Raw genomic sequence first — 14,727 nt, 5'->3', positions numbered from 1 at the left:
AACTCCTGTCTTTTGCAAATACGTGATGTATTTTTGTCTGTTTTGGTCCAGAGGTCTGTTTTTCTTCTGTTTATGTTTCTTGATCTCCAGCATTTTGAAAGTCGGAAGCTGTCTGATCGGTGCCAAGCTGCAGTATGTTTCAATGCAGCAAAATGCTAGGTTGTACACTTGAGGAGTAGCAGCCCTAAAATAACTTACTTGATAGGGACAAATTAATAAATAGATGGACCAGATTTTATGGTTAGAATATGGGCAGACATTTTCTTCATGCAGTGCAGATAAGCAGCAAGAAGGATCTATTATGTTCTATCAATGATTTATCTAACATTTGCTTGTATAGATAGGGTTGATAATAATTCGACTGTATAAAAGGCATATGTGGAAATTGTAAGACCTGGTCTTGAATATCATGTGGAAACTAAACCTAAAAAAAAAAAAAAAAAAAAAAAAAAGACATTGGACTTGAAAATATTCAAAGTTGGGTAACCGGCTTGGTGAGCTGTGCAAAAGAACAAAACTTTTCAATTATGTGGGCTAGCACCCATCATCTTAATGGGGACCTCATTAAGGTCTATAAGGCTCTGAGAGGGGATAGTAAAATGAACAAAGGTGAAATTTTTGATGTTATAAATGATTCCAGAACTGCAGACCATAAATTAAAATTATAAGGAAAAAGATATAGACTGGATTGTGGGAAGGTTTTCTTTATTCAGTGAGTTGTTAGCTCCTGGAATGTTATCCCTGTGTAATTGAGGTTTACAGCTTGAGGAAATTCAGTGGTTGGCTGGATATACCAACATGGAGGGGGAGGAAAGGGGGGAGAGGTTTTTATTTTCTTTTTTTTTATTTACTTTTAATTTTTATTATTTTATATTTTTAAATCTTATTTCTTTTTTATATTTTTTATTTTTATTTAATTATTTATTTATTATTATTTTTTGTTAGCTTGTAGTTTCTTTGCACTATAACTAATACTAATATGTTTTGGTGATAATGATATGGTTGTTAGGTGCTGTGAACAAAATCACTATACCGTGCATTTGCTGTGACTCTTAAAACTCCTTTAGACAACACTAAAAAAAAAGAAAGAAATGTTGTAAACGTATGTACTTTTTTTCCAGAATGAAGTATAACAGTAAGCAGTTGCCTCAACCATCTGTAGCCAAACTAAGATACCCATAACTAGGCATCAACAAATTTTCCAAGATTTAGGTGCCACCAAAGTTAACCATCAGGTGGGGAAGACAAACAAACAAACAAACAACAACCTTCTATAGTATCTAATGCATAGCACATTTGAGAGCCATGTGATAAGGTGGAAATACCTATGCTAACATTGCATTAAATTAATACAACACTAACTTCCCAGTAGATAGTCCATTGATAAATGCTATTAAAATTAAAAGCTTTTAAATTTCCTTACGTTGTTAACTTTTACCTATATATTTAATTATACATGATAAATTAACACCCAACTTATGTCCATCATGCATGCAAAAAAAAGTTCCATAAGATAAGCACCTATAATGTTTTTATGAATGATTCATTTCTTTGAATATCTGTTATTTCCCAGATCATTAGGGCAACTCATGGGGTCATGAGATTCACCGGAACCCTTATCATTAAAAACAGAATTTCGTATGTACAAATTCAATATATTGAATTAAATTACATTTGAGGAAATTTTTTTTTTGTTTTCTGTGATTAGCAGAAGTGAAAAGTACAAATTTAATAATGTATAAAAGTAACTTTTTTTTTTTTGTAACACTTTACTTATCACCTATATTTTAATGAAAATTGAAATGCAGTATTTTCTGGATCATCTGTGATTTAATAAAATAAACAGACATACAGACATATGAGTTACATTATGATGTGTAACTCTTATCATAATGTGTAATCACCAGTTTTGTAATCCACTTTACTTATTTATTTCTGGATTTTAGTAAAAATTGAAACAACATGTAGATTACATCTGCTAATTAATGTAATAAACAAATAGTAATAATTCATTATTTATATATTTAGTATTAGCATTAGCAGTGGTAAATGATGCAAGAAAGCAAGTTTATACAAGGTCAAAAAAAAAAAAAAAAAAAGAAAACCCTACAAAATTTACTTAACCTCCCATTTCAGGTATTTATTCACTCCAATAGTTTGTATAGTTCATCCTTAAATTTACTTAAGCTAAAAACTTCCACAACAACAAATGGAAGTTTATTCCAGCAATCAACCACTTGCTGGCTGAAGGCAAACTTGCACACATCTATTCTGCAACTGTCTTTCCTCAATTTGAATTTATGCCCCCTTATGTGGGGTCTGAGCAAGAAGAAAAATTCTATCAGTGTCGAGTTTTCTCAGTCAATCTATTCACAGCCTTAAACACCTCAATCAGATCATTTCACAGGTGTCTAGTCTCCAGACACTGATATTTACAGAGCTGAAGTCTACATCATTCCTGAAATAAGGTCACCAGACCTGTATGCAGTACTCAAGATGTGGCCTGACCTTTGCCTTATACAATGGAATAATAACCTCCTTATCCCTGCTAACAAAATTCCTGTATATCATTGACAAAACCTCATGAGCTGTCCTGGCAGCTTGTCTGCATTGCTCAGAGAAATTCATATCTGACTGCATTACCAGATCTTTTTAATTTTCCACTACCCTGAGTGTAGTACCACACAGTTGGTACATTACTCTTGGGTTACTGCCACCCATATGCAATAATTTTCATTTATCAATATTAAACTTCAATTGCCATTTCTCAGCTCATGTGCCTAACTTTTCTAGATTGCAACTGTCATTACTTTCATTAACCACCCTGCCAACCTTTGTATCATGTGCAAACTTGGATATTAAACCAGATATGCCTTCCTGAATATCATTGATAAATACAGAAAACAACAATGGGCCCAACACCAAACACTGGGAGTGTCTATTAATAACATTAGTTTACCAAGAGCAATGTCCATTGATTACCACTTCTGTCTTCTCCCACTCAACCATCCCTTTATCCATAGAAGCAACTTGCCCTTAATGCTACATTGTTCCAATGTGTACAGCAGTATCAAAAGCTTTCCTGAAATCCAAATATGTGATATCAAAATTATTTTTTGCATCCAGTTCCTTTGTGACCACATCATAGTATCCAGTAAAATTGGTCAAACAAGGTTTTCCCTTAACAAACCCATGCTGTGTCTGAAGTATAATTGCAGCCTTGTCTAGATGATTCTGCATTACTTCTTTTACCAGTGACTCCAATATTTTCCCCAGAACTGAAGTTAAACTAACGGATCTGTAATTATTCGTGTCTCCCTTTGATCCCTCTTTGTGAACTGGGGATATATTTGTACAACTCCAGTCCACGGGACTTCCCTTGAATCCAAGAATGCGCTCATTATTATGGCTAAGGGTTTGCTTACTTCCTTTTCTGTCTCCCTTAATATAATTGGATACGTCCCTTCCACCCCAGGTGCCTTTCTTATGTTTAACTACAACAGTTTGTCTTCCTTTCCTCCCAATTATTACAAAATCATTTATCTCCCTGTTAGAGGTTGATAAACTTCTGGCATCCCTGTCCCTAAAGAATTCCTGCTGTGTGAACGTAGATGTCAAATACTCATTCCGTTTGTCAGCAATCTGAGCAGTATCTTCAACAATCAAACCATTGATATTGAGTGGACCAATTTGATTCATCCTCTTTCTTCTAGTGTTTACATAAATAAAGAAGTCTGCATCTTTCTCCAAAGATCTCGTAAGCTGCCTTTCCTTGCCTGATCTTCTTTTTGACTTGATTACAGACCAGTTTATATCTACCATAGGCTTTTGTTTTGACCAATAATTTGTGTTCCACTCATTTTTATTCTCTACCATGAGATTCATCAGCTTGTGTGACATCCGTTTAGGCCTTGAAGTATTTCTTTGTTATTTATAATTGATTGATTCTTTGAATGCTTCCCATTTAGAATTTGCTGATGGTAACATCCATTTAGACCTTGAAGTATTTCTTTGTTATTTATGATTAATTCCTTGAGTGCTTCCCATTTAGAATTTGTTGATGGTAATGTCGTCAGTTAGTCCCACTGTGTAGAATTTAAAAGCTGTCTGAGACCACTGTATTCACCTTTATGAAAGCAAAAACTCTTCCCCTTACCCTTTGCTTTCTTGCATCAAATGCCACTGCTGCTGCTGCTGCTGCTACTACTATTACCCTTGATGATAGTTACCTCTTTAAGTAAATCCCATATCAATATACTGTGATCAGTGCCACCTAGTGGTTCTTTTATCTGCAGATTCTTAATTCATGAATGACTTTTAGAAAGTAGCTGGAGGTTAACCAGTTTCATTCATGAGCTTAAAAAGTATTACTTCTGTGATTGCTTATTATTTTTATATAATTTATTATACAGTAATAACATTTTCTACAAGAAACTTTAAAGCCAGTGTGCCATTGCAGCACTATACTCTTGTTCTTCATTAATTCCTTAAACACAATCTAACTCTACTGTATCTTTCAATAAACACATTATTATTTTAAGATCTTTTAGTTAATCTGAAGTTATCCTATTTCTCATGCATTTTTGAAGCGAACATTTTATTTTTTGGAACATATTCTCACATTATGCCATTATATCTATGGGAAAATTGCTTCCCATTTTTGAACTTTTGCTCTTTGCTAATTGATTTTCAGGAATTGATGGTCTTCATAAATCAGGAGGTTACTGTATTCCTAACTTATGTTAAGTATACAGTAACCTGCTGCTGTACATACCTGTATACCAGTTGTGGCTGTCTATTATTATTATTAGCTTAACTAAAGTTGGCCGTATATCTTTGTAACCTGGTGGTTCCCCCCTGTCATTTTGGTTTTTCACTTTATATTATGAGGGTTAATCAAACAGTTATGTACCTTGGTAATGAAGAAAAAAATCCTTTCCTTTTTTTTTTTTTTTTTTTATCCTCTCCTAAATATATATCTCAAGTTTAATATATGCACTCCATTTTATGGGGAAAGAAGAAATACGTGGGGGGGGGGGGAATCTTTGTTCTAGTCTCTGTCTGAAAAAAGTCATTTACAGTTTTCCTGCAATCATCATTACTTGAAAATCAATGTCCATGCAGTTTCTTTAGATTTCTGAAGAAGAAATAATCACTGGGGGCTAGGTCTGGATCATACAGCAGGTGGTTTAACTCCTGACATCTTCATTCTCTGAGAGCAACAGTTGCTTTATGGAATTTGTGTATGAGAATTGTCCTGAAGAAGAAGCAGGAGATCTCATGCCAATTTCTCTTTCTTTGTTCCTTTAAGGTCGTTCTTAAATGTTTGAGAACAGTGACATAGGTACCTGCAGTGATTGTTTTCTCATGTGGCATGTAGTCTCTCTAAATGTTTTCTGGTGTGGCATGTAGTCTTTCATATCCCAAAAAATGTTGGACATGGTCTTCCTCGTGGAGAGTTGAACCGTGAATTTTTTGGGTAGTAGTCGTGGTGACGCATGGTGTTTCCATTGAATTTGTTTTGTTTCCAGATCCCAAGGATGAATCCATATTTCATCACCAGTTATAATTCTGTCAAGGATCATATGCAACCTGCTTAAACCCATGTAGATCTGTATCATGTACATAAAATTCTTACTCACAAATTTGATCCAGGAACTCTTTCTGAAGAGGTGTGAGTATTCAGGACATCAAGCTGAAACTGACACTTTGACATAATCACATGTTCATGGAAGATGATCAGTACTAACCTCTTTGAAATATATCATTCTCTGGCAGTCATACACTTTAATGTGTCTACCCTGTATAGCCAGTTTTTTTTTTTCTCTTATTTCTGTAGTTATCACTTCCATTCATTGTCCTGATTGGTGGGCATCTGTGGATTCTCATCCTTATTTAAACTACTTACCAAAATTTTATCTGCTATTTAGAAGGGGGCATTATCACCATATGTGCATGTTCAGGTGGTTTTGTATTCATGAATAACTTTTGGTCCATTTCCATTTGTCAAAAATTTAATGATTGTGTGATGCTCCAATTTTCTGGTATCCATGTTTTCCTTTGGGTAGGCTGCTTTAAAATTGCTTTTGTGCTTCAGACATTTATGAGAGTATGATAAAGCTACAGTTTTTATATATGAATCATATAGTATGAACCAGAGCTGTAATGCTCAATACATTCTACTTTGATATCAATATTTGTAAAATTATAAGAGAAGTTTACCTCGATACAGACTTTGGAGAGTATCATACGGAAGTGTTCTATGTACTATATTGAGGTAAACTTCTCTTATTATTTTACAAATATTAATCATATTTATAGTAAAGAGAGAGAGAGAGAGAGAGAGAGAGAGAGAGAGACTTATTGAACTTTCCTCATATGTTATTTTTAGTGATTTGGTGTCATTTGCTTTTATATATACAGTAAAATCTGGTACTTTACAATCCAGAATTCTTTAAAATCCAACACATTTTACAAAAAAATCAACATTTTAAAATCCAGAAATATTCAAAAAATAATCTGCCATACATACCAACAATTTGTCTTTAAGAAACTTTGCAAGAAAGGGTGACACATTTTTGACTTTATAAGATGCTTGCAGGAATATCTGCCCTTTTTTGTGACCAGCATAATTTAAACTGCAGAAATAATGAAGAGTTTAATTCTCACAGCTGAAAAAACTTGACTTTGCAAGAAGTTTCACTGGTATTGCATTATTATCAAACCTCTCCAAAAGGTTAAATGGACCTATGTTTAAAACATGAGATTGCTATGACAGCCTCTTTCAGGATTTACTGGTTCCTCATTAGATAGGTAGTCTGGCTGGAGTGGCAACATGCAGTCAAAACAGTTGTAAATAAGTTGTTCAGTGTGAGCTGCCATGCGGTATATGAAATCATTTTTTAAATTTGTAATATAGCTAAAGTTATCTGTTGAAAGTATTGCAATTCCGGGGAAGCTCATTACAAAGACGTTTGTTCTGCTCCAAGAAATAAGACCATTGCATTATCCATGCAGTTTAAATCCTACCGAAATGGGTGGAAGGACAAAATAGTCATAATTGTTAGATATGAATAAGTTCAGTTGTTTGTGCTTAATATTTATTGAAATGTGCCCATCTAAAACTACTTAACTACTCTAAAATCGGGAAGATTTTAAAATCCAATATCTCTCAAATCTCCAAGGATTCTTGTTTTTAAACAGTTTACTGTATATTCATCTTGTTCTTTCATATTTATTCTAGTGTTGTCAACCATTGAAATCTGATAAATAAATAACATTCACTAATCTAGCAATGAATAGGCACCTCCATAGCCAGGTGAGTAGGAGTAGTAGTGCTTAGCACACGCTTTTTGATTAGACTGGGGTTCGAGCCCATGACCACCAAATATGGAGGATGTGGAAGGTAAGAGAATGACCACCGCATATCCCCAGCCTGGATAAAGGGTGAGGGTTGGCATCAGGAAGGGCATCCAGCCGTAAACATTGCATGCCAAAACAATAAAAAATGCTGACCCCATATATATTATGGGGAAAAGTGAGGACAAAAAAAAAATCTAGTAATGAATAATATTAAATAAGTGAGCATGATTTTTGAATATAATGGTACCTCTGTTTTTTTATAATGTTTGTAATCTCAAATCCTTGCTGTAATATAAAATATGTAAAATACATATATTTAAATATATTAAAAAGTAACAATGAACAGTATATTCACATGCTGAATTTAGTAATGCATTATAAAAATTAAATCTGTATCAGTAATGTTTCTTCCCTTCTCCTCCTCCTCCTTATTTCCAGTATTATGTATTTTTTTTTTTTTTTTTAAGCTGGAGTATCAGCGGCAGCAACTAATTCAAGAAAGACAACAGTTTCACATGGAGCAACTAAGAGCAGCAGAGTTCCGTGCACGCCAGCAGGCCCATGCCATGCTTATGGCACAGCAGGGTGGGGGAAGCAGTGAACAGGGCCGTGATTCTCCAGGTACCCTCCAAGGTCAGTTCCCTGCACAACCTCGTCCCTCTTTCCATTCTGCCCGACCTCCTGTATCTATGCCTCCATATAGTCAACCTTTGGCATCTTCTACTCAGGGAACCTTCCCTGTGGCAACACAGCAAGGACCTCAGCAAGTTTCACCATCTCCTGCCCCAACCCCTCATCCTACTCCTCCTCCTGTAGTTATACCAACTAATCAACCATCCCAGCCTAGCCAATCTATGACCCCCACTCCCCCACCTACACTTTCTGCATCAACTCCTCCTAGCCGTGGTGTTTCACCTTTATCAGTGCCTCCTTCAGCACCCCCTCAACCTCCTTCAGCAATGCAGCAAGGAATACAGCCACCTCTAAATAGTCAAATCCCTCCTGCCCCTCCCCATGTAACACCAATGCCTCAGAATCTTGTTACTGCAGCTCCCCATCCTCCTCCTCCTGTCCCAATCCAGCATATGTCTCCTCATCCTGGTGCCCATTCTCATCAGATGCAGGCTCCTCCTCTAATGGCAGGACACCCTGCTGCACCCTCTCCAAACATGGGTATGGTACAGCACATACCGCCCCTTCACCGTCCTCAAACTATACCTGGTTCTCCATATACTGGTCCCCATTCTCACCCTCCTCCAGGTCCATATCCTGATGCATCTCAACTAGCACAGAGTCCAGGGGGCCTCAGGCCTGTCAGTATGGGAGGTCCACCTCCCACAGGGTCTCCAAGCAGCATGCCTCAGGTGCCTCAACAGTTAGGTGAGTCACATAGAAGACTTGATCTGTTCTGAGTTGTTCATATTCACTTTTTACTTAAAAGGGGAGGGAAGAATTTTATATTTGTTTGTTTAAGTATTTTTTAATATGGAATTATATAAATTCATATTGCTAATTATAGTTAATTGTTTCCTGAAGCTGCTTTTGACTTTTCAATATATATTTTAGAAAGCATCTCTAGGGTTTGCACTGAAAACTGACACATGCATTTAGTTTTCATTCTTTGTTATTGAATTTAAATAAATAGGAAACACATTAAAGATTTTCTAAGAAAGTGGAATTGATGTAATTTAAGCAGGAGTGTGTTTGGGGGGAATAGTCCTTGACTGTTCAAGGCATTTTTGAATAGAGTTGGGGGGAAAGTACTTTACTGTTCAAGGTGTTTTTGAATAGAGTTGGGGGGAAAGTCCTTGACTGTTCAGGGCATTTTGAATAGAGTTGGGGGGGGGAGATAATAAATGCAACCTTAACATGAGAGAGATTATAAATACTATTGTGTTAGCTTGTCTAGAATGTGTTCTTGGGAGTATATGGGGTGGGGGAAAACAATAATAATGGCGTTTTTTCCACATGCCTCTAAAGTTTTAAGTCACTGTACTGGATAGTATTGTAAAGTATCATCAAAATATGTTTGAATGATATTTTTACATGGTAGGAACCATCTGTTAGTCCTTTGTTTAACCACCATTATACTTTCTTTGCAACTACTGTTTTGGATACCAGCTTTAACTGTAGTCATTAAATTTAGTTATTTTTGTTCATATAAAAGGTGTGGGCATTTGAAACAGTCTTGACGATAAATAAGCTCATACACCAACCATTAATTGAAATAGCTCTTTACTGTGACTAGAATTTACAAATTAAAATAATATATATACAGTATTTACCATGAAATTTTAATGTATAAAATAAAACTGCTATGATACACTATATAAGAATTAAAACTGTAATAAAATCATTGTAATAAAATTACCTAAAATAAACTGGATTAAAAGCGATAAAACCTGTAGTTTTCGGAAGCATCAGCTTCCTTCCTCAACAGTAATAAATCTTCTGGCAACACTTCCTTATATATAACAGGCTCACGGTATTTCACCATGTGATTCCATCTGAGCATGGTCAGAACTGGAAGCGGAAATAGCTCGGGAGCGCGAAAAGCAAAACGTTCATCCGTACTTAGGACAATAGTTTCAAATAGGGGATGCAAACGCATACCCCCTGTCCCTATTCAAGGTATTGTTGTCAGATGAACAGATTCGCAGGCTCTCGAACCATTTACGGTCCCAGAATCCATATGTTCGATCTACAATAATCGCATCCTCTGGAGAGATTTGATGCTGCCTCTCCAAATAGATCAAGTATGTAGATCGAGCGCATAGATTCTGGGACCGTAAATGGTTCGAGAGCCTGCGAATCTGTTCATCCGACTACAGTACCATGAATAGGGACAGGGGTATGTGTTTGCATCCCCTATTTGAAACTATTGTCCTAGGTACGGATGGACGGTTTTGCTTTTCGCACTCCCGAGCTATTTCGGCTTTCAGTTTTGACCATGCACCGATGGAACCACATGGTGAAATACCATGAGCCTGTTATATATAAGGAAGTGTTGCTAGAAGATTTATTACTGTTGAGGAAGGAAGCTGATGCTTCCAAAAGCTACAGGTTTTATCGCTTTTAATCCAGTTTATTTTAGGTGATTTTATTACAGTTTTAATTCTTATATAGTGTATCATAGCAGTTTTATTTTATACATTAAAATTTCATGGTAAATATTGTAAATATGTTATTTTAATTTGTAAATTCTAGTCAGTAAAGAGCTATTTCAATTAATGGTTGATGTATGAGCTTATTTATCTTCAAGACATGAATTTACCCAACCTCAGAGGCCTTTTCCAGGATATTTATATTTGAAACAGAATTGTAAATTAAATTGTAATTTTGTAATTTCATATACTTGGAACATTTGAATTTGGAATTCAAATTCAAATGTTCTGTTGTTAATTTTATTGTTAATACGAATAAAAAAATAACACGGCAGATGTAACTACGGTGATTGCAGAAGTCCCGAACACACCTATTTTTTGTATTGCTTTGTTGCAGTTTAAATTTTTATTTTTTATTATTCATCCTGAATGGCTTTTAATGTTGAATTAAAATTTGTTAACAGTTCATCAGATATTTTATTGTTAAAATATATGTCCATTAGTGTATATATAATGTAATATATGCAGTAATGTTTTTAATTTTTTAAAGTTGCATTCAGCAAAAATGACAAACAAATTACAAAAAAAAAAAAACATAAAAAATGCTTTATATTCAGTATATGTTACAAACTAATCAAATTGTATTGTTTTAATAATACAGTAAGTCCTCAACTTATGTGATTAATTCGTTCCAGCGATTTCTGTGCAAGTTGAAAAACCGCATAAGTCGAATAGTGCTTAAATACGATCTATTTTTAATTGTATATTCGTTTGAAAGGAAAATTCAAGCAAATCAGCTTTGTGGAAATAAAACATTATTCAGTATCCTATCGAGTACATCTATTTTAGCTGAAAATACCTATTCTATACTAATCATTTAATATGTTCTCAGACTGTGGAGATTTTGATGATGTCTTGAAGTACTTGTCCAATGATGTCTGCACTATAGCTCTTTTTTTTTCTCATCGTAAATCAGTTTGTGGTATGAAATTGCATCATGCAACGCTCCAATCACTTTTTCAAACCGTTTGGTGTTGGGATCCTGGGCTTTTAAGCCAGCTAGTCCTTCGTCAGTGATTTTAAAGCATTTTGCCATTTCCTTAATATCAAATCATTTTGATGGTTCAACTTCTTGTATGTCCTCAGAAACCTCGTCTTCATTTTTATGGTCATCAAGCTCCATTAAATCTTCATTGCTTAATTCCTTTCTATGACTTTGCAACAATTCAATAAATTCATTTTCCTCTAAATTTAATTCCAATGTTCTGGTCATTTCCAAAACTCTCTAATTACATCTTCATTTTCTTCACTTCCCAAAGCATCTTGAACAAACTGAGGGGTTGTAGTTTCTTCCAGACTGCATTCAAGGTTGATACCGTAATTTCACTCCAGGGAGCATCGATGTTTTTAACAGCTTTGTAAATGTCAAATTCTTTCCAGAACTGCTTCAGTGATCTAGCATTCTGTCCTTCAGTGGCTCTTGCTGCCTGTCTAAATGTTGTTCATAGATAATACTTTTTGAATGTCTGTATTAGACCCTGATCCATGGATTGAATGAGGGAAGTTGTATTTGCAGGCAAAAATATAACTTTTATGCTTTTGTGATAGTCACACATAGTTGTTAGGTGACCAGGTGCATTATCAACCAGCAGTAATATCTTAAATGGTAGGTTGTTTTTTTTGGCAATATTTTTTAGCTTCTTGCACAAAATGATGGAGAAACCAGTCCCGAAAAAATTCTTGTGTCACCCATGCTTTTCGACTGGACTTCCACACAACAGGTAGCGATGCCTTTGAAATATTTTTGAGGGCCCTTGGATTTTTGCTATGGTAAACTAACAGTGGTTTTATTTTGCAACCTCCAGCAGCATTTCCACTAAAAAGAAGGGTTAATCTGTCCTTTGATACCTTAAATCCTGGCATAGTTTTTTCTTCTAACGATATGTAGGAACGATCCGGCATTTTTTTCCAATATAAACCAGTCTCATCTACATTGAAGACCTGATGTGCTAGGTAATCCTCATTTTTGATATTTTCTGCCAAAGTCTTATGGAACTCCATAGCTGCTATTAGGTCTGCACTAGCAGCCTTACCCATAACTTTGATGTTTTGTAGTTTAGCAGCCCTTAAATCTTTGAAACCATCCGTATCTTGTAATGAATGTTTCCCTAGCAACATTCAACATTCTCACTGTATTTACACTTTAGTTCTTCAAAAATATTCTACGCTTTTTCTTGTATTAGCATAAGACTTATCAGCATTCATTGTTGTTTCATGTCTTCTATCCAAATCATCAACAATTTTTCCATTTCTTCTATTAATAAGCCTCTTCTTTTGGATATGATCATAGATTGCATTGGCACAGAACTTTTTTACATGCTGCATAATCTGAACTTTATCTTTTGTAATGGTTCTAACAGTCGATTCATTCATTTCATAAACATGTGCAATATCCATAAATTTCTTGCCATTTTCATGTTGTTTAATGATTTCGACTTTAGTCTCCATAATTATAATACTCCTCTTCTTATCACTATGATTATTATTCTCACCATTTTTTTCTTTTTGCAGACATATTTAGGTTTTATATTTATTTTGTTTACAACAAGTATAAGCTCACATGATACAACTTACACTTAAGTGGTAAAGGTGAAAACAAAGCGCTGATGCCACTATCAATTCAAATTAGCAGACACTATTAATCTATTATACTTAAAGTAACACTTAATGGATGTCGTGGCTAGTCATAAGTAGAAGTAGCGCAACTGGGTATCTACGAATCCACGTAAATCAAGGACTTACTGTATTTTATAGGCTATCCCTTTGCTTTAATTGATCACTTTACTTGGTATTCAGTGCACTTGCTTTAGAAGCACTTCATCAATAACGGTATGGCAAACTAAAATAATGCTTCAATTAATTCACATTTATTTGTTGATGCATTATGGCCTTGTTGCCCTTGCACAGTAAAACCAATTAACATCAACATTTATTTGTTAGTATTTTTGAAATTTTATAACCAATTTTAAACCACAAATTTCCTATAGGATTAAGATCTGCTGCCTGTTCAAGCCACTCTATTGTTGTAATGTTTTTAGTTGCAATCTACTTCTGCATACTTATTTCCCAATGGCAGGGAGCATTATCATTCTGAAAAATCCAATCTTCATTTCTAAAGATGGCCCTAGCTGTTGTTTACAATTTTTTATAGTGTTTCGGTGTAATTCTCTGTATTCATCACTCCTGTCACAAGCTGAAGAGTCCTGTTTTGATAGCATAGTGGTTTTTCCACTTGTTACCCATTTGAAGAGGTCTTAGTTCAGATCCTGTCAAAGGCCAGAGGAATTTCTAAAGGTCTCTTTAACCAGGGCTGTAGTTAGCTGATCTCAAGCAGTGGGAATAGGGTTATTCCAGGTTTTTTTGGCCCACATAATGTGCACATTTGTCTGTGAACACACTTGTACAGACATAATACACAATAGAGCTGTACGGTCTAAGTCTGTGATGCTCTTGAAAACCAACAACAGCAGTAATCGGGAGTCATTCAATACTATGACTTGATCTCATTTGATGTATTCCCTGAGGTTAGCATAGTTGTTAGCATATCATTGTTCTTCCATGCTATGTGGAAAGGGTGTTATTAAAATTCTGTCTGAACTGGAAGGTTATTTATTATTTTTTTTTTTTCTGTGGATAAGTTAATTGGACTTGGGCTAGGGTTGCATGGCTTTATTTTATGGAAATTTTAATTTTTTTATTTTTTTTATTTTCTCCCATCAGCCAGTCAAACTGACCATAGCTCTGATGACCAAATACTCTGATGCGTCTCACAGTTTTGGTTGCTTTGCCACTTAACACACATACCTCATATGATGTGAACTCTTATACATGCTAGCATTCTCCTCAGCAAAGTCAGAGCTAGCCTAATGAAGATCCTAGGCCTTGCTCTTCAGCTGAGTATTATCCAGCCTATTTCATTGAAAAACTTGAAATTCATTGACCTCTCAATAAGTGGGAGAATCTTATTTCAAGTTTCAGAATTAATTCTTCTATCAGAAGCCTGGTCCCAATGTGGGGAACCCTCTTTCCCCCATCCCCGACACACACACACACACACACACACACACACACACACACACACACACACACACACACACACAAACTAGCAGAAGTATGCACAGAAACTTTCTTCTTAGAGCAAGCTATATTAGCCCCCAGACTCTGTCTGGAATAGATATACTGATGGATGGTCACCTCCAGG

At 35.3% G+C, this 14,727-nt stretch overlaps 1 protein-coding gene across 1 annotated transcript in view; it reads left to right on the top strand.

Moving 5' to 3' along the window:
* mor (SWI/SNF- related protein mor) overlaps positions 1–14,727 on the top strand; it is a 385,701-nt gene that overhangs the window by 299,749 nt on the left and 71,225 nt on the right. The window contains exon 25 of the mRNA XM_090390116.1: positions 7,830–8,742. Coding sequence (XP_090246242.1) covers positions 7,830–8,742 — 913 coding nt within the window. The remainder of the gene's footprint in view (positions 1–7,829; positions 8,743–14,727) is intronic.

The sequence above is a fragment of the Mastigoproctus giganteus genome, chromosome 2 (genome assembly GCF_048544385.1).
Source record: "Mastigoproctus giganteus isolate SK-2022 chromosome 2, ASM4854438v1, whole genome shotgun sequence".
Lineage (NCBI taxonomy): Eukaryota > Metazoa > Arthropoda > Arachnida > Uropygi > Thelyphonidae > Mastigoproctus > Mastigoproctus giganteus.
Note: the sequence above shows the minus strand (reverse complement) of the source record. Positions and strands in the feature narration are given on the sequence as shown.